Source organism: Hemitrygon akajei, chromosome 1, assembly GCF_048418815.1.
Source record: "Hemitrygon akajei chromosome 1, sHemAka1.3, whole genome shotgun sequence".
Taxonomy (NCBI): Eukaryota; Metazoa; Chordata; class Chondrichthyes; order Myliobatiformes; family Dasyatidae; genus Hemitrygon; species Hemitrygon akajei.
The window spans coordinates 116,399,088-116,420,247 of record NC_133124.1 but is presented as its reverse complement, the minus strand read 5'-3'; the positions used below and the strand labels follow the sequence as shown (position 1 = coordinate 116,420,247).

Below are 21,160 nucleotides of genomic sequence, written 5' to 3'. Positions count from 1 at the left end.
TACCATGTGGAAAATTAAAGATTTCAAACCTTCATAATTCTACATGTAAAGATTAAACAAGAGCAGTACAAGGAATATAGCTTAAAAGTTCACTGGTTTAATACTCACCACATTGATACTGTCTGTGGTAGGGACCTGAAGCAGGCTCTGCTGGTGGTAACTGGGGGTTAGAGCTTGTGACTCCAAACTACTGGAATCCTGTAATTGTTGTACTGTAGTAAATTGACTCTGCTGGCCAAAGCTATCTGTGATGGTGAAACCTAACAGAAAGGGTAATAAGTTCATCAACTTGCAATCACACAAATTTACACTTGAATGACAAGACAAACCTATCAACTTATTGCTCAAATGCAAGTGGACTTCTAAATCCTCTTGGATTGAATCCAGATTAGTCACAATTGGAGTGTCAAGAAGCAAATGATTCTAGTGTCATAGAAGTCAGAAATCGCAACAGAAGAATAATATGTTTATAACTATAATCCAGCACCAAATCTTAGTTCTGTGACACAAGGGACTGAAGAGTCTGGAATCAAGAGCAACATACAAAGAGCTGGAGGAACTCAGTGGGTCAGGCAGCATCTATGGAGAGAAATGCACAGTCAGTATTTCAAGTAGAGACCCTTCCCAAAATGTTGACTGCTCACTTTCCACCATAGATGCTGCCTGAGCTATAGAGTTCCTCCTAGCCCCCTAGTGTGCTGCCCAAACCATAGTCTATAAATCTGGAAATTAATTCATGCTTTTGTTCTCAGTTTGAAATTTAACTCTATTGTCTTGTGAAACTCATCATAAACTGCCTGGAATTCCCTCCCTAAACCTCTGCCTTCTTTTGCAACCTTTACTGAAGCCTCCTCTTTTGGTTACACCAGATTGTCACCTGCTGTGGCTCTGTGTCGCGTTTTGCTTGCTGTACAGTTTGCCGGGACATTTTAAACCACTATACAAATGCTAATTACAATTCATAAATTAATCTTAGAGTCTATTTAGGGAGTGGCACTCTGCTTTGAAAATAATCTCTTAGATGGGGATTAATAAAATCTCCAACTCAACACAAATTTAGAGACACAACAATGCAGAAATTTAGCACAGTGGAACAGAGGATCATACTTATTGATCCCTGAATGCTTTGGAGAGAGGTGAATTAAATAAATATCAGTCTTTATAATTGCCTTCATTGGCCTAACTATAGAGTACAGGAGCAGGATAGACCATGCTAGGACAGTCACTGCTGGAATATAATGTATAGTTCTGGTTAGCACACTTTGAGCAGGATGTAACATCACTAGAGAGGCCACAAAAGAGATTTAGGAATTGTCAGGATTAATGAATTTTTTTATACATATATATATCTATTATAACTATAATATAGAGGTAATTTGTGCTGAAGATAAAGAAATTGATTCCTTAACATAAGTAGTCCTATGCTTCCCGTGAATACAAATGACCTTCACTATAAAAACACATGCAGCAGCAACAAAGAATTAAAACCTCAAGTAATGTGATAACATCAAGAGCAATAAATGTGGTACACTCCACTGGTTCTGACTGATAAGCCTGCTTTTAAATTCTCATATTGCTCAGGTTAAGCTTACGGCAGGTTTCATTAGCAGCATGAGAATAGTGATTCAGATAAAGCCTTACTTCATTAGGAACATTAACGTTCTTACAAACCTAGGTTTGTCTGGAGGTGTTAACGTTGTTAAAAAGATCAACATCAGGATTAGACAGAGTAACATAATAGGTTATGCAGTTCTACAGGTCTCTGGCATTCAGCTTCACCTAACACTGTCTAATCATTTGTTCCTCTTAAGTTGATACAGCTTCCCATTAACTGAGCATGGCTTACTGGCACAGACAATTCATTCCTGTGCACAGTATTGCATTACTTCAAACATTTATTTGGTACTCATTTAAAAATATACACTCAGTGGTTACTTTATGAGATACCTCCTGTACTTACCTAATAAGCGGCCACTGAGTGTATGCTTGTGGTCTGCTGCTGCTGCTGCAGCCTAACCACTTCGAGATTTAAGGTGCATTCAGAGACGTTCTTCTGCACACCACAATGGTAATGTGTGGTTATTCGAATTACTGTTGCCTTCCCGTCACCTTGAATCACTCTAGTCATTCTCTTGACTTCTCTCATTAGCAAGGTGTTTTTGCCCACAGAACTGCCGCTCACTATATATTTTTTTGTTGTTTATCACACTATTCTTTGTAAACTCCCAGAGGATGTTGTGGATGAAAATCTGAGACACTCGAATCACTGTCTGGCACCAGCAATCATTCCACGCTCAAAGCCATTTAGATCACATTTCTTCACCATTCTGATGTTTGGTCTGAACAACAACTGAACCTCTTGACCATGTCTGCATGTTTTTATGCATTGTATTGCTGCCACTCAGTTGGCTGATTACATATCTAGATTAACAATGTGTACATAATAATGTGGCCACTGAGTATATAGTGCATGAAAAACTTAACAGTTAGTAGGAAAGAGAGGTGCCAATATACAGAGAAATTACATTGACATGCAAAAGTAAAACAATTACAGTGGTGAAGGACTTCAATTTACCCGATATTAAGTGACATTATACAGAGAGGATAGCATTATTAAAAGCACCCAGAGAGTATGTTGAGCCAGTGTGTAGATAGTCTTTCTATAGAGGAGGCAATATCAAACCTAATCTTAGGGAACTCAACCAGGCGAATTATTCAAGTTTCAATGGGAACACATTTTGAAATCAGTGACTTATTAAGTTTTAAGATGGCTATGGAAATGGACAAGGGCACCTCAAAAACTAAGTACCTGAACTGATGAAAGCTCAGGATCAAATATGTTCTCATAAAGGTGAAATCTGCAGAGTGTAGATGCAAGCAACTATGAATGTCAAAGGATGAAAGGGCTGGATAAATAAGAAAAAAAATCACACGGTGGACACAAGAAACTGACTACAGAAAGCATTTTAGCAGTAAAATGAATAAAAGGAATAAAAAACACAAAATGCTGGCAGAACTCAGCAGGCCAGACAGCATCTATGGGAGGAGGTAGTGACGACGTTTCAGGCTGAAACCCTTCATCAGGGTTTTGTGCTTTTTATTTATTTCCAGCATCTGCAGATTCACTCGTGTTGCCTTATAATTAGGAATAGTTTCTTTCCCTCAGCCATCAGATTTCTGAAGACACTGAACTCACCCAGGAACACTACTATACTATTTTTAGGGTTTTTTTTGCATTACTTAATTTAAAAAAATGTATTGCACTGTACAACAACCACAAAAACAACAAATTTTGCAATATATGTCAGTAATACTAAACCCAAAAAAATTCAGTGCAAAGATCAAAAAAAATCCCAAAGCATTTTCCGAGAGTATATACGGTGCCTATAAAAAGTATTAACCCCGTAGGAAGTTTTCATATTTTATAGTCTTACTGTAGCGATGACATACATACAGAGCTAGAGACGACACGCAGTCGGTAAGCCATTTCGAGACTAGTTTATTCAAACTTCGCGGCGCTGGCATTTTATCCCTAGCGACCCCCCCTCTCCGGGCAGAAATGACGTCAGAGGTGCGTCAAAGTCTCTCCCCGCGCGCTGGCTATTTGTGAGCTGGTTCTCCTGCACAGAAAGTGAGTCGCCACATAACCCCCCGACAGAACCGGTGATACACCCCCCCAATGTCCACAGTCAGAATCAGCCTCAGTTTGGGAGGTCTGCTTCTGCGCCGCGGTGCCTGAACCTCGACCGGCTGCGCCAAGTTCACATGGGCTGGTTTGAGTCGGTCCACCGTGAAAACCTTCTCTTTCCCCCCATGTCCAGAACGTACGTGGGCCCGTTGTTGTTGTTCACCTTGAACGGCCCCTCGTACGGCCGCTGTAGCGGTGCCCGGTGTCCGCCCCTTCGTACAAACACAAACTTACAGTTCTGCAGGTCTTTGGGTACATGGGTTGGGGTCCGTCCGTGCTGTGAAGTCGGTACAGGGGCCAGGTTGCTGTGCCTTTCGCATAGTCTGTCCAGGACTGCTGCGGGTTCTTCCTCTTGCCCCCTTGGGGCTGGTATGAACTCACCTGGGGCGGCCAGGGGTGCGCCATACACCAACTCGGCCGACGAGGCGTGCAGATCCTCTTTGGGCACTGTGCGAAATCCAAGCAGAACCCAGGGAAGCTCGTCCACCCAGTTAGGTCCTCTCAGGCAGGCCATGAGAGCCGACTTCAAGTCACGGTGGAAATGCTCCACTAGTCCGTTCGACTGTGGGTTGTAGGCAGTAGTGTGGTGTAGCTGCGTTCCCAACAGGCTGGCCACAGCCGACCACAGGCTGGAGGTGAACTGGGCGCCTCTGTCGGAGGTAATGTGGGCCGGTACCCCGAAACTTGCTACCCAGGTTGCAATCAGTGCTCGGGCGCAGGAATCGGCAGATGTGTCGGTGAGCGGGACCGCCTCTGGCCACCTCGTGAACCGGTCTACCATCGTTAGGAGGTACCGCGCTCCTCGGGACACTGGTAGGGGGCCCACGATATCCACATGAATGTGGTCGAACCTCCGGTGGGTGGGTTCGAACTGCTGCGGCGGGGCTTTAGTGTGCTGCTGCACCTTGGCTGTTTGGCACTGCGCGCACGTTCTGGCCCATTCACTGACCTGCTTGCGAAGTCCGTGCCATGCAAACTTGGAGACCAGCCGGACGGTTGTCCTAATAGATGGGTGTGCCAAACCGCGTATGGAGTCGAAAACTCGCCACCTCCAGGCTGCCGGGACGATGGGGCGAGGTTGGCCAGTAGCCACGTCGCACAGGGGGGTCCTCTCACCTGGGCCTACGAGAAAGTCGTGCAGGTGCAAACCCGAGACTGCGGTCCTGTAGCTGGGCATCTCATTGTCTGCCTGCTGCGCCTCCGCCAGTGCTGCATAGTCCACCCCCAGGGACAGGGCCTGGACAGCTGGTCTGGAGGGTGCGTCCGCCACAACGTTGTCCTTTCCCAAGACATGCTGGATGTCCATCGTGTACTCGGATATGTAGGACAGATGTCGCTGCTGGCGAGCCGACCAGGGATCAGACACCTTCGTGAATGCGAAGGTCAACGGTTTGTGGTTCGTGAACGCGGTGAACGCCTGCCTTCTAAGAAGTACCTGAAATGTCGGATTGCCAGATACAGTGCCAACAGCTCCCAGTCGAAAGCACTGTACTTGAGTTCGGGTGATCGTAGGTGCTTGCTGAAGAACGCCAGGGGTTGCCAGCGCCCCTCGATGAGCTGCTCCAGCACCCCACCGACTGCTGTGTCAGATGCATCCACCGTGAGGGCGGTCGGAATGTCCGTTCTGGGGTGCACCAGCATCGCGGCATCTGCCAAGGCTTCCTTGGCTTTAACGAAAGCGGCCGCGGCCTCCTCATCCCAAGTAATGTCCTTGCCTTTACCCGACATCAGGGTGTACAAAGGGCGCATGATACGGGCTGCTGAGGGGAGGAAACGGTGGTAGAAGTTCACCATACCAACGAACTCCTACAGGCCTTTGACCATGTTGGGCCGGGCAAAGTGGCGGATCGCGTCTACCTTGGCGGGCAGAGGTGTTGCCCCGTCTTTGGTAATCCTGTGGCCCAGGAAGTCGATGGTATCGAGACTGAACTGGCATTTGGCCGGGTTGATCGTGAGGCCAAAATCACTCAGGCGGGAGTAGAGCTGGCGGAGGTGGGACAGATGCTCCTGGCGACTACTGCTGGCTATAAGGATGTCGTCCAAATAGATGAATGCAAAGTCCAGGTCACGTCCCACCGCATCCATTAGCCGCTGGAACGTCTGTGCGGCATTCTTCAGGCCAAACGGCATTCAGAGGAACTCGAACAGGCCGAACATGGCGATGAGTGCCATTTTGGGGATGTCTTCAGGGTGCACGGGATTTTAATGGTATCCCCAGACAAAGTCTACTTTGGAAAAGATTCTTGCCCCATGCAGGTTTGCTGCAAAGTCCTGTATGTGCAGCACGGGATAGCAGTCTGGAGCGGTAGCCTCGTTCAGTCTGCGGTAGTCGCCGCATGGTCTCCACCCCCAGCTGCTTTGGACACCATGTGCAGGGGGGAGGCCCATGGGCTGTCGGACCTCCGTACGATCCCCAATTCCTCCATCCTCTTGAACTCCTCCTTCGCCAGGCGGAGCTTTTCTGGGGGGAGCCTTTGTGCGCAGGCGTGGAGGGGTGGTCCCTGGGTCGAGATGTGGTGCTTTACCCCGTGTCTGAGCATGGCTGCCGTGAACTGTGGTGCCAGAATCGATGGAAAGTCCACCAGGATTCTGGTGAATTCGTTGCCCGACAGCGTGATGGAGTCCAGGTTTGGGGCCGGCAACTTGGCTTCACCCAGGGAGAACGTCTGGAAAGTCTCGGCATGTACCAGTCTTTTCCCTTGCAAGTCGACCAGCAGACTGTGAGCTCGCAAGAAGTCCGCCCCCAGGAGTGGTTGGGCCACCGCGGCCAGTGTGAAGTCCCACGTGAACCGGCTGGCGCCGAACTGCAGCTGCACTGTGCGGGTGCCGTAGGTCCGTATCGTGCAGCCGTTTGCGGCCCTCAGGGTGGGTCCTGGCTTCCTGTTGCGGGTGTCGTACCCCGTCGGGGGCAAGACGCTGATTTCCGCTCCGGTGTCGACCAAGAAGCGGCGTCCTGACTGTTTGTCTCAGACGTACAAGAGGCTGTCCTGGCGGCCAGCCACCATAATCATAAGCGGCAGCTGGCCCTGGCCCTGGCCCTTGCAGGACGGGCGACAACGACAGGCTTCTGTGCCCCACCGCTGGTGGTAGACACACCACTGTTCACTGTCCTCCTCACTCCTGTCTTTGTGTTGTGTGCGCCCCCCTGCCGGGCCTGGTCTGGTCCACTGTTGGGTGTGTGGCCTGGTAATCTGACCGACGGACGCCACGCTCTCCCTCTTGGCTTTCCACAGCACGTCTGCCCGGGCCACCACCTTCCAGGGGTCGCTGAAATCTGTGTCAGCCAGTAGCAAATGTATATCCTCGGGCAGTTGCTCTAGGAACGTTTGCTCGAACATGAGGCAGGGCTTGTGGCCGTCAGCCAGGGCCAGCATCTCGTTCATCAATGCTGACGGCAGCCTGTCTCCCAAACCGTCCAGGTGAAGCAGGCGGGCACCCCGCTCACGCCATGAGAGGCCAAAGGTCCCAATGAGCAGCGCTTTGAATGCTTCATATTTGCCTTCTTCCAGGGGCGACTGTATGAAATCCTCAACCTGGGTGGCCGTTTCCTGGTCAAGGGCGCTCACCACGTGGTAGTAACGCGTGGAATCAGAGGATATCTGCCAAATCTGGAACTGGGCTTCTGCTTGGCTAAACCACACGCATGGTCGCAGCATCCAGAAAGTCGGCCGTTTTAGCGAAACTGCGTGAACAGATGAAGAGTCGGTCATCTTTGGTCCAAATCCCATTTGGACCATCGGGGTCACCAATGTAGCACATACAGAGCTAGAGACGACACGCAGTCGGTAAGCCATTTTGAGACTAGTTTATTCAAACTTTGCGGCGCTGGCATTTAATCCCTAGCGCCCGCCCTCTCTCTCCGGGCGGAAATGACATCAGAGGTGCATTACCAAAGTCTCTCCCCGCGCACTGGCTATTTGTGAGCCGGTTCGCCTGCACAGAAAGTGGGTCGCCACATTACAATATTGAATCACAATGGATTTAATTTGGCTTTCATTGACAGCGAACAGAAAGTGAACTTTGCATCAAAAGTGAAAACAGATCTCCACAAAGTGTCTAAGTTAATTAGAAATATAAAAAACAAAATAATTGATTGCATAAGTATTCACCCTCTTCAAGTCAGTATTTAGTTGATGCACCTTTAGCAGAGTTACAGCCTTGAGTCTGCGTGGATAGGTCTATATCAGCTTTGCACATTTGGACACTGCAATTTTTCCCCATTCTTTACAAAACTGCTCAAACTCTGTAAAATTGCATGGGGATTGTAAGTGAACAGCCCTTTTCAAGTCCAGTCACAAATTCTCAATTGGATTGAGGTCTGGACTCTTACTTGGCCACTCCATGATATTAACACTGTTACTTTAAGCCATTCCTGTGTAGCTTTGGCTTTATGCTTGGGGTCATTGTCTTGATGGAAAACAAATCTTCTCCCAAGTTGCAGTTCTCTTGCAGACTGCATCAGGTTTTCCTTCAGGATTTCCCTCTATTTTGCTACTTTTATTTTACCCTCTACCTTCAGAAGCCTTCCAAAGCCTGCTGCAGTGAAGCATTCCTACAGCAAGATGCAGCCACCACCATGCTTCATGGTAGGGATGGTGTGTTTTCAATGATCTGCCGTGTCATCTTATGCCAAACATAGCCTTTAGTCTGATAGCCAAAAAACTCAATTTTGGTTTCATCGGACCATTGAACCTTCTTCCAGCTGACTTCAGAGATTCTCCCACATGTCTTCTGGCAAACTCTAGCTGAGATTTCATGTGAGTTTTTTTTTCCAACAGTTGCTTTCTCTTTGCTGCTGTCCCATAAAGCTGCGACTGGTGAAGCACCCAGGCAACGGTTGTTGTATGCACAGTCTCTCCCATCTCAGCCACTGAAGCTTGTAACCTCTCCAGAGTTGTCATAGGTCTCCTGGTGGCCTCCCTCACTAGTTCCCTTCTTGCAGTCACTCAGTTTTTGCAGATGGCCTGCTCTAGGCAGATTTTCTGCTGTGCCGTATTCTTCCCATTTCTGAATGATTGATTTAACTGCATTCAAAGGGATATTCAGTGAATTGGAAATTTTCTTGTATCCATCTCCTGACTTGTGCTTTTCAATAATGCTTTTCGTGGAGTTGCTTGGAGTGCTCTTCATGGTGCAGTTTTTGCCAGGATACTGACTCACCAGCAGTCGGACCTTCCAGATACAGGTATATTTTTACTACAATCAATTAAAACACCTTGACTACACACAGGTGATCTCCAGTTAACTGATTATATGAATTCTAAAACAAATTGGATGAATTATTTTGTGTTTTATATTTGTTATTAATTTAGATCACTCTGTAGAGATGTGATTCAATGTTGTAAAACAATAAAACATGAAAACTTCCAAGGGGTTGAATACATTTTAAAGGCACTGTATATTGAGGGCACGAAGGTAGCCAGGGAAGAAGTTAGGGCTCATGAAGAAGCAAGCAGGCAATTTGTGGGTGGAGGCAGCAGATCTAGGTGAGGCTTCAAATGTGGTTCCCAAACTTTTTTGGTTACCACCCCCATGGCTCTCAGACCACATTCCCAGTGCCTTCCTTTCCTTTTCCGGCCATTACATAAAAACTATAAAGAATTTTGATTTACAATGCATAGTGAAAGCAAATAGGAACTGCAAATTCAAAGCAGTGACAAATAATTGTAAAATATATTCAAATCTATTTAAAGCTACAAATACAATTATTTCATTACAGTAAAAACAATTTTAGAGTGTGTATTAGTATTTCAACTATTTACTTCTTCATTGCTTTTTCACCTTTCAATGAGATGGATGGGCTTGGTACAGTGATATCAGTTTCTCAACATCTGGCTGAGTGTCACTCAGAAGGAATCTCAGATCTCCAAGTTCAGTAATTTGCAGTCTGTTTCATTGCCTTGAAAAAAGGTTAGGCCACTGCAGTGAAACCAGGCTCCACAAAATATGATGTTCAAAGAACATCTTGACCTCCCCCACCCCTCCCACACACAGTGCAGGATAGTTCAGAGATTTCTTTCTGCAAGCTTGGATATGATTTTTTGAACCTTGACTTCAGCTCAAAGTCATTTTGCAGCGAGATCAGTTCTTCTTCCATCCCTCCTGTTAATTCCTCATTACAAGTGTTTAGAAATTGATTACCCAATCTGGAATATGGATCGAGAGAAGATCTTGAAATCTCTCTGCCATGTTTTTAAGCAGCTCACCCAGGTGGACACGGCATACTTGAAGATCACCATATAGTATTCTTTTTCTCTTCTGACAAAGTGAAGCTCAATAATTGGAATAAGTCACGACAGCCAATGTTGCACTTAAATAGGTTAACTTGGATAGAAATGCAGAGATGACTGATTTGACTTTGATAAAATTCATATTATTTTCTTGCAACTGAGGATGGATTTCATTAAACTTTGCAAATCATTCTGACAAATAAGCAACGTCATGCCTAAGACAAAATGCTGAAAGAACTCAGCAGGCCAGGCAGCATCTACAGAAATGAATAAACAGTCGACATTTCAGGCTGAACATTTCATCAAAACTGTTCTCTGGATTTCCAGCATCTGCAGAATCTCATGTTAAAATTATGCCTAATATTCATGAGTTGATTATTGAATGAAGCAATCAAGTGCTCAAAGAATTTTATCATACTTTCAAAATGTGCATATAACTGTCTCAAACAGTTTCCTTTTGAGAGCCATCTGACTTCTCTGTGCAATAACAAGCGTTCAATCTGTTCATCATTCTCAATACAAAGCTCTGGAAATAATCAAAAATTAAGAGCAGAGACTTGACTTTATTTACCGCTGTAATAACAGTATTTAATGATCACCTAGCTATTTTTTTGACAAGATGTTGTCTGTGAATTACACAGTGAAAGGAAAATATGTTGAATACAGCTTTTTGTAAAGAAAGAAATAACCCCACAGTGGCATTCTGTACTTGGTGGCCCATCTGTTGCACAAGTAAGAATGTTGGTGAGCAGAATGTCCTACTCTTTGAAAAATTGCTCAACAACCCAAAATACGTTTGTATTAACTCCCCATTTGTATCTGTTTCTAGTCTCTTCACAAATAACAACTCTTGAACCATGCTTTCAATCTTTTATCAAGTGATCATAACCAAGAAGCAAAGCTCCGTTGCCTGGCAAAGTTGACTCATCTAACTGCAGAGTAAATTCTGTTGTCCTAAGTACGTTGCACAATATGTCTTCCACATTCTCAGACATGTGTCATCGAGTTGTCTTTGAATAGAGTCATCTCTGAGTGGAATTGTTTAATCTGGTGATTAATGCAAAACTGTACTCAGAACCTCCATTATTGCTGGCAGAATTAGCTCCTTTGCAATCGTATGGGGCTTTCCAGATTTAACCAATGAGCAATGAAATGCTGGATGAAGCACGCGAACCATCACTGTTTAGTTGTAAGGTAATGGACACATGCACTGAGGTGTTCTTTTCATTTCTGAAAGCTTTCACCAAATGACTGAAAATAAGCCAGCTTGTGTTTGCTTTATCAGAGCAGAGTATATTCTCTTCAAATGTTCAAGGAGCTTGGATGTTTTCATTGTCTCATTTGAAAAAAAACTTTTTCCACACAGACACACTGGCTGCTGTTGGTTGCTTGGTCTTATTATAAATCCATATTTCAGATACTCCACATTATACAGTCTACTTGTTACAACATCATAACTCAGACATTCCCTATTCATCTTTACAAAACTGCTCAAGCTCTGTCAGATTGCATGGGGATCATGTGTTAACGGTCCTTTTCAAGTCCAGCCTCAAATTATCAATCGGATTGAAGTCTGGACTCTGAATTGGCCACTCCAGGACATGAACATTGTTGTTCTTTAAGCCATGCCTGGGTAGCTTTGGCTTTATGCTTCGGGTCATTGTCTTAATGGAAAACAAATCTTTCCCAAATCACAGTTCTCTTACAGACTGCATCAGGTTTTCCTCCACGATTTCCCTGTATTTTGCTGCATTCATTTTACCCTCTGCCTTCACAAGCCTTCCAGGTCCTGCAACAGTGAAGCATTCCCACAGCATGATGCTGCCACCACCATGCTGCACAGTAGGGATGGTGTGTTTATGTTGATGTGCAGTTTTCGGCATATGCTAAACATAGCATTTAGTCTAATGGCCAAAATGCTCATTTTTGGTTTTATCAGCCTATAGAATCTTCTTCTAGCTGACTTCAGAGTCTCCCACGCCTTTCAGCAAACTCAAGCCAAGATTTCATGTGGTTTTTTTTTCAACAGTGGCTTTCTCTCTCCCATAAAGCTGCGACTGGTAAAGCAACCGGGTAACAGTTATTGTATCTGTAGACTCTCTCATCACAGCCACTGAAGCTTGTGACTGCTCCAGCGTTGTCATAGGTCTCCTGGTGGCCTCAGTTACTAGTCCCCTTCTTGTACGGTCACTCAGTTTTTGAGGACAGCCTGCTCTAGGCATACTTACAGCTGTGCTATATTCTATTTCCTGATGATTGACTTAACTGTACTCCAAGGGATATTCAGTGACTTGGACATTTTCTTGTATCCATCTTGCACCTTGGGCTTTTCAATAATGTTTTTCACTGAGTTGCTTGGAGTGTTCTTTTGTTTTCAAGGTGTAGTTTTTGCCAGAATACTGACTCACCAGCAGTTGGCCCTTCCAGATACAGGTGTACTTGTAATACCATCAACTGAAGCACCTTGACTGCACACAAGTATCCAAAAACAGATCTCCATTTAACTAATTTTGTGACTTCTAAAACCAATTGGCTGCACCAGTGATGATTTGATGTGTCATATTAAAGGGGGTGAACACTTACACAATCAATTATTTTGAGTTTTATATTTGTAATAAGTTTAGATCACTTTGGTTCACTTTGACACGAGTCTTTTTCTATTGATCAATGTCAAAAAAGCCAAATTAATCCACTGTGATTCAATGTTGTAAAATAACAAAACATGAAAACTTCCAAGGGAAGTGAATACTTTTTATAGGTACTGTATATACCTGCCTACATACCTCTTAAACATTGCCAATGTATCTGCTTCTATCACCTCCATGTACCGGGTACCTGCTGCTCTGTGTAAAAAAACTTGCCTTGCAAATCTCTTTTAAAGATTTGCCAATTCATCTTAAATACAATTCCTTCGGTACTTGACATTTCTACCCAAGGAAAGAGACTGACTACCTAACCTATCTATGGCCTTACTTGCAGACCCCAGTCAGTTCAGATTGGGAACAACATCTCATACACAATCTCCATCTAGGTGCATCATGAGGCTGTGTGCTTAGCCTTCTGCTCTATTAGCTTTGTATTTATTATTGTGAGGCGAAGCACAGCTCCAATGCATATTTCAGTTTGCTAACAACACCAGTATCGGCCAAATCAAAAGTGAGTAAGAAATTGTTGTTTTGGAACTACTCAGCCAATTTCAGCAAGACCAAGGACTTGATTATTGACTTCAGGAGGGTGAAACCAGAGGTCTATGAGCCAGTCCTCACCAGAGGATTAGAAGTGGAGAAGGTCAGCAACTTTAAGTTCCTCAGTGTTATCATTTCAGAGGATCTGTCCTGGGTCCAGCATGTATACAAAGAGAGCATGCATCGCCTGTACTTGCTTAGAAGATCGTGAAGTTTCAGCATGTCATTCTATTCCTAAGATTTTCCTCTAATAATTTCCCTACTGCTAGGCAAGTTAGACAAACTGGCCTATAACTGACACCAGGAACCTTACTCACATACATTAGTGACTGGATAATGAATGCAGGTGGTTATGATAAGCAAGTTTGTAAATGACAAGAATATTGGCAGTGTCATTAACAGTGAGAATAGTCACAGGCTACAAGATTATGTTAACTAGTTGGTAAAATGGGCAGAGAAATAGCAGATGGAATTTTATTCCACTAAATGCAATGTGATGCATTGGGAGGGCATACACAATGAACAGTAGGACTTCAGAACGCATTGAGGAACAGAGCAACATGGTGCACAACTCCATGAGGTGGTGAAGAAATGATACTTCCTTTCATCAGCTGCACCACAGAATACAAGCATAGGGAGGTTATGGCACAACTTTACAAAACATTGGCCAGGCCACAGCTGGAGGACTGGTCATCACACTACAGGAAGGATGCTATTGTGCTTGAAAGGGTTTAAAAAGGAGATTTACCAAGATGTTTTCTGGGATGGAGTGTTTCAATTATGAGAAAAGAACAGATAGGATGTGTTTGTTTTCAAGAAGTGGAGGAGACTGAGGGGCGACAATAAGACGTATATGAAATTGTGAGAGGGATATAGTTAGAAAGGCAGAAGTTTTGACCAAAGACATCTAAAACTAGCAGGCATTCAATTTTATATTAAGAGCAAGAGGTTTAGAGGAGTCCCTAGGAAGATGAGGTTTTTTTTTAACCTACAGGGTGGCTGGAATCTGGAACACAACTTCTCAGTTCGAGCTGAGGGCAGGTATTTGCACATTTAGAAATAGTTATTTTGAAATGGGATCAGAATAAATGAGTACTTAATGATTAGAGTGCACATAGTGGGCCATGTGTGGTATGATGCTCTGACCCTAAGGAAAACAGTGCAAAATTTAATTACTTGAAAGTAGAACAACTCACACCAATCATAACATCTCAAAATAGTTTCTTTTCAGAAAAGAGTACAACCTTGTGTTAGGCTCTGTTGGTCAAAGGCCTGCTGTGTTATAGCTTGCTGATCAAATTGATGGATATTCTGTTGCAAGGTATGATGCGTTGTCACAAAGGAATCTGGAGTAAGAAAATAAAGAACACAAGAAATTTAAACAAAGATAGAGTAAAATAAATACATACACCGAACTGCTTGCTAAGAAGCAAGTTATTTGACCCAATAGCCCATGAAGTTTGTTCACCTCATGAGTTGTTTCTTTGCATCTCCTACATTTCACAATATTAACAGATCCATCTATTCCTTAATCCATCATGTGAGTATTGAACTCCCCCTTAAATGTTACTAGCCACTGCTATTCCACATTCTTGGCAAAAGAAAATAATTATATTGGGCACTTAGAAATAAATAAGTTAATACTGTCGAACATCATAAGACTTTTAATCCTCCAAAGACTACAGCAATAAAGGCCTGGCATCATGCACTTAGCCTGCAAGAAATTGCCAATATTCCAGCCACCAGAGATTTACAGTAAATTTGAACTGAATCAGAAAGATACATACCCTCCTCGATAAGAGGATTTCAAGGTAGTCAAGAGTATAATTCTCAATGAATTGACTTAAAAGACTTAGCATTCTGATTATCAGTAGTTTTTCTACACAGTGCCTGTTGTGCATTTAATATTTCAGGAATATTTGAGTAATATTGTAAATATATTGCTTGATTAAGCATCCCTGCTTGTTTACATATTTCACTACAGGTTATATGCAAAGGTACGTGAATGGCATACATCATTATGCCACCATGTCATAAGTAGGTACCTCACTAAAGTAAAACTAAACATACACAAGTTATCCCTGGCTCGTTGTGTTTTTTTCTTTCAATTAGTTTAATTTTTTGGAGTTACAAAACATAAGAATGCCAGTGAATGTGTTTTCATTAGTGTCTTCAGCTCCATCTACTGGTATGAATCAAAAATAAATTCTACTCAAAATAAAAATATCGTGAGTGAAAGATAGGAATGAAACACGAAGAAAAATTTTATTTTACACTAATTATAGCCCTGAAACTCACTGCCTATAGGAATGGTGGGAACAAGTATACATCTGTGTCATTTTGAATTTTCTAAGCACATACAGGTCCTCCCCAGCTAACATACACCCAACTTTATGTACAGTATATTCCATACAAATGAACAGGTGTTTGCGAGACTGGTGGGATGGATGCAGGCATCAGCATCAGGGATGCAGGCATCAGCAGCCAATTGGGAACTCAGTTTACAGCAATTTTTCTGACATACAAACTGTCCAGCTTAAGAACAGTTCTTAGGAACTGAACCTTGCCAGAATCTGGAGAAGACCTGTATAGTAAGAAAAGCATGCATCATTCAGCTTTGCCTCACTTTAATTCTGCTACTTCATAGAATCCGACATTTCATAAGCAGAGCTCCCTCCCAAATATATAAAAAATGCACACAGTGAAAATCTGAAACAGAAACAATCTGGTCAGGCAGCATGGAAAGAGGTAATAATTCATTTCAGATCAAAGATCCTTTGTCAGATTTAGAGAGACTAAAAACAAATTGGAGACACAAGAGATTGCAGATGCTGTAATCTAGAGTAAGACACAATCTGCTGGAGGAACTCATCTTGTCAAACAGTATCTCAGAAAAGAATTATTTTATTTTATTTAGAGATACAGTGTGGAACAGGCCAGCAACTTATCTATTTAACCCTAGCCTAATCACAGAACAACTTACAATGACCAACTAACTTACTAACTGGTTCATCTTTGGACTGTGGGAGGAAATCCGGGCAATCAGAGGAAACCGACTCATGCACTGAGAGAATGTAGAAGCTCCTTACAAGAAGGCGCCAGCGATGAACTCCAAATTCTGGCACCTTAAGCTGTAATAGCAATTATCAATGTTTCAGATCAAAACCCTGCACTAGGACTAAGAGTGGAGAGGGTGAATAGCCAGTATAAAAAAAAGAGGGGAAATGTCAAGACAGGTGATTGGTGGATCTGAGGGGTAAGGATGTTGAATGACCATGAGCAGATCAAACCAGGTAGGAGGTAGAGTTGGGTAATGTTATGGATGGTGGAAAAAAAGATAGACTTCGTGGGGGGGGGGGGAGGGGAGATTATGTGTGGAGAGGTGGTGAAGGTGAAGATGGAGACACTGCTAGAAGATGATGAACAGGAACACAATGGCTACAATTGCTTTTAAGTTGCATAAAGAGTGGTGGAGCGAGAATGTAAAGGAAAAGGGGAAGCTCAGATACAATGAGGCCAAAGTGGCTTCAATAATAAACAGTTGATGAATCCATCTGGTTGACATGCTGATGAAATGAAAAACAAACAAAAGGGACAGGCAAAAGACTGGATGCAGGCCAGAACCATGGGAAATGTCCAGCAGATCAAAAGTTGCTTCTGAAAAAGGTAAAACTGAAATGATACTGCAGCTGGATAACCAACAGCAGAAATGGCTCTTTTTGGGGCGACACAGCTGCATAGTGGTTAGCACAACACTTAACAATACAGATGATCCGATTCAATTCTCATCACTGCCTGTAAGGAGTTTGTACGTTCTCCCCACGATGGTATGGGTTTCCTCCAGGTGCTCCGGTTTCCTCATACAGTCCAAAGACATACCAGCTGGTAGGTTATTTTGCCATTGTAAATTGTCCACTGATTAGGCTAGGATTAAATTGGGGGGATTGCTAGGTAGTATGGCTCGAAGGCCAGAAGGGCCTACACTGGGCTGAATCTCAGTAAATAAATCAATCGACAGAGTCTGAAAGGCTGCAATGTGCCCAGACAGGTGAGCAGCTGCTCTTCAGGTCTACAGTGGGCAGTTTGAATAGTGCGGGAGGCCACAGACAGGTTACATTGGAAGATTTAAAGTAGCAAGTTTTGTGGATCTCCGATTACATTGGAAGTCAGGATGATAATGCCCCTAATTGAGAAAGGTAAAAAAGTGTTATTTCTGTATTTCTCATAATAATTGTTTCATAAAAAAGTATACCAAGTGTAAACTATCGTGTAGCTTTCCAAACCTTACCTTCATCCTGTACAAGCTGCTGATCTGTAAGCTGCTGGCCAAGTCCACTTTGCTGAGGTCCCACAACTTGCTCCTGACTCAGGCCAAGCATGGTCTGCTGGTCAGCACTGATGGTTGAAGGCTGCTGCAGTTCAGATGCCTGAATCTGAACTTGGGCCTGCCCAGCGGATGGGTCATTCTGATGTTCCATGGATTCAACCAAGCCATTGTCATCCAGGGGTGCTGCCTGTTGTTCCTGCTGTTGCTGCTGCTGTTGTTGCTGTATCTGTTGTGCAAGTTCATACCTGTATATAGAAAAATAATCTACATAGGTGATGCAAAATTGGAAATAATTATTGGATATCTGTACACTTGATTTTGTTACGAACCCCGTAACTGGGTCACTTACCAGCAAAGATAGAGACGTCCGTCAAAGTCTGATGATACTATTTTTAACAGTATTTATTAGTAAAAATACACAAAAATAATATCAGTGCAAATATACAGATAATATACGTCGTCAATCCTAAATCTAAAAGTGCGGGTATAATAATAATCAATAGGAAATAAGCTCTATCGTTGTCTAGGGGATAATGTATTGTCCGATGGAAATATAAAGTTCACTCAGTTCATGCAGGCTGCAGCCGTTGGGGACCGCTGTGTTGCAATTGTTGGAGAGAGAGAGAGAGAGAGAGAGAGATAGGATGGGAACAGTTACCGCTACGGGTTTTTTTCCAACCTTCCTTTATGATTTCAATCCATCAGGTGTCTCGTTGCCGTGGCCGTTCAATTGTGACCTCTCCTTTGGCTAAACCGTTCTTCCGTGGTGAGCTCGCCACCCCAGGCAAAGGGAGGACGCACACGAGCCCCCACCGGCTTTTGCTATTAAACGCTGTCACGGGATTTCTAGCGTTTCTCCTGGTGCGTCTGAAGGGGTTGTTCCCCAGACCCCTCTTTTATCCTTACTCACGGGGTCTCAGATGTCAATCAGGTTGGGATGACGCAATCTCTCAACCAGACCACTCTGGTTGTCCCCTGAGGGGTTTCAATGAATAGTACAGTACTCAATACACAATTCCTTCTCCAAGAGACAATAGCAGTAATCAGTGGTTCCGTTCCGTTTATGTCAGGAGACATTCCAAACCTTGTGTATTCTGGATGTCTCTCTCTCATTTCCTGGGTCTCAGACCCGAAATAATAGCGAACTTGCGATTCTCAAAAAGGAGGGGGCGACTTTGTACCCTTCGGCCCCTCAGAGTTGCTTCACATTCATAACACCCCCTTCCTTCTAGGATTTTTGCCACAGGTAAAAATTAATTAATACAGAGTCTTACAGGATTTCAGAATCTAACACAATACAAGAGTTTTTTTTCACTACAGAGTAATACAGTTATACATTCAATTCAGCATCTAAACAGTTAGCGATTACATTGTCACTTCCTTTAATATCTTAATATCTTGTACCTTAATAAATTCTTGTAGCATCAGACTCCAATTTAATAACCACCTATTTTTATTCCTTTTCTTCAGCAAACAAAAACTAAAGAGTTGTGATCTTAGCTTACGTGTATATTACAAAAGTTCATGCAAATACTAATCTTTATTTTACTTTCAAACTTAACAGTCAATCTTCCATGGGGTTATCTTTAATAGTTACATGCTTTGTCGAAATCCCTTAAAACCGGATCCTGTTATTTAAAGTGGCATCCCATCAACCCTTGCCCCTTTTCCAGTTAACTCCCACGTGGTTAGCTTGTGCACCAGTGTGGAATAGGCTTTTGCATGCTCCTTTCATAGGAGTTATTTTATCAACAATGTTTTTCAAACTTAGCCCATTTGCTGAATTTCCACCCAATTCTTTATTTTTAAGCAAGTCGTTAGTTTTATCTTCAGGACCCTTCATTCTATTAGTTTTCAGTTTAAGATCTGCAAGCGATCCCTCTTTGTCCAAACAGCATTTCAAATTCTGCCTCTTCACAGCACACTCTTGAATAACAATAGCGTGTGGGGCACCTTTACATTCCAAATCAACCTGTAATTGATTTGCAGGCACTGTGTTAACAAGCCATTGTCCCTTCAGCCTGGTTACTGCTTCTGACACCAATCCAGACTTTAGATTTTTTTCATTCAATTTAGGAACTACACTTTTCCCTTTCCCTTCAATAATAATATTCACCTCACCACCTTTTATCTCCTCACTAACTTTTAACACACCTTCGAACACAAACAACTGGGAATTCTCACTTCCCACTATTACCAAGGTTAACCCTTTCTTCACTGAACCAAATCCATCTGACACACAAGGACTGCATTCCTTTTCAACTGAATCAAATACCTCAGACTTTTCCTGAGTTCCATTACTAGGTTCAGTACCACGTGCATCCACATCTTGAACACACTCAAATGGGACATCTGCCTCTTCCAGGCTTTCAATACCCGTACCCTTTTCAAATTCTAAGTTCCCCTGATCCTCCCAGTTACTCTCTGGGCAACTCCCTTCCGGAGTAAACTCAACCCTGCGGGCTGAAACAACCTCATCTGCCAACCCAGCAGACTTCTTCAAGGTAATGGCATCCTTTTCATCTAAGACTGCCCTCATTTCATTATCGGGAACACCTTTAAAATTTTCAACTTCTTCAAACAGTTCTGCCAAGCCAGACAGATCATCCATGTCCAACCCTGGACCTTCTAACAGCCTTATCTGTTTCTCATTTTTACTCCGTGCCTCTATAAATTTCCTCCTGGCTAAGGGTAGGTCTACCTCCTCTCCCTTACTCTCTTTCACCTCCCTATTCACTGTTTTACCACCCTCTAACCCCTCTTGGTACAGGGTCGGTAAAAACGTCTCAGCCAAATCGATACTGGCCTCTTTCTCAGCTGCCTTTCTCAATATGCAGCGAGTGGTCGCGCATGCGGGATAGATCTCGGAATCTAGGGGCGGGTCCTCAACACTTACAGGCTGGCTCGTCAGCTCCATGGCCGACCAAACTTCACCACCAGCTAAATCGTTATCCAGAAGGATGGCTACGTCAGTTCTCGGAAATTCTGATCGCACCCCTATTTCAACTGGTCCAGGTACCAGCTCACAATTTATAATGATCCTATTCAAAGGCACAGCTTCTGTCCCTTTTCCTATGCCTCTCAAAGCTACCTCTCCAGTCTCGGGACCAAAATCTAGTACCGTACTGCGAATCAATGACAGCTCAGCTCCAGTGTCTCTCCAGATCCGCACTGGAACTGGTGTGTCTCCCTCTTTCACAGACACGGTTCCTTCTGAAATAAATTTCTCAGGCCCCTCTCGTATTCTGTCTACCTGGGGCTTTCTCGTCGATTTACTGATCACCACAATACATCCTGTAGGGACTGCTGCTTTCCCTTTTCCGGTCTCCTTCCTCGGTGCAAGGCACTTAGATGCAATATGACCCACCTTTCCACAAAAACAGGTCAAGCCAGGACCCCTCCTGCCATCTTGCCTTTCCTCCTCCTTATTTTTACCACTAGCTCCCGGCTGGATCTCTGCCTCAGCCGGCGGGCTTTTTTTACCATTCCCACGGTCTTTCTGGTAACTCTTATTCGAGGAAAACTTTGTCTTGTGGGTTAGGGCATATTCATCTGCGAACCTAGCAAATTCAGATATGGACTTATTCGGCTTCTCGTTCAAATACATCTGGATATCATCCAAAACACAACCTTTAAATTCCTCAATCAGAATTAACTCCCTGAGACGCCGAAAATCTTCTTCCACCATTTCTGCTGCACACCAGTGATCCAAAAGCACACCCTTCTCATA

The 21,160-nt window shown here is 43.7% G+C and overlaps 1 protein-coding gene across 4 annotated transcripts in view; it reads right to left on the bottom strand.

Moving 5' to 3' along the window:
* LOC140730323 (zinc finger protein 236-like) overlaps positions 1–21,160 on the bottom strand; it is a 161,454-nt gene that overhangs the window by 49,737 nt on the left and 90,557 nt on the right. For all 4 annotated transcript variants that reach the window (XM_073050576.1, XM_073050586.1, XM_073050604.1 and 1 more), the window contains 3 exons: positions 17,392–17,675; positions 14,348–14,449; positions 109–260 (listed from right to left, as the gene is read on the bottom strand). In XM_073050576.1, the coding sequence (XP_072906677.1) occupies positions 109–260; positions 14,348–14,449; positions 17,392–17,675 (538 nt within the window). The remainder of the gene's footprint in view (positions 1–108; positions 261–14,347; positions 14,450–17,391; positions 17,676–21,160) is intronic.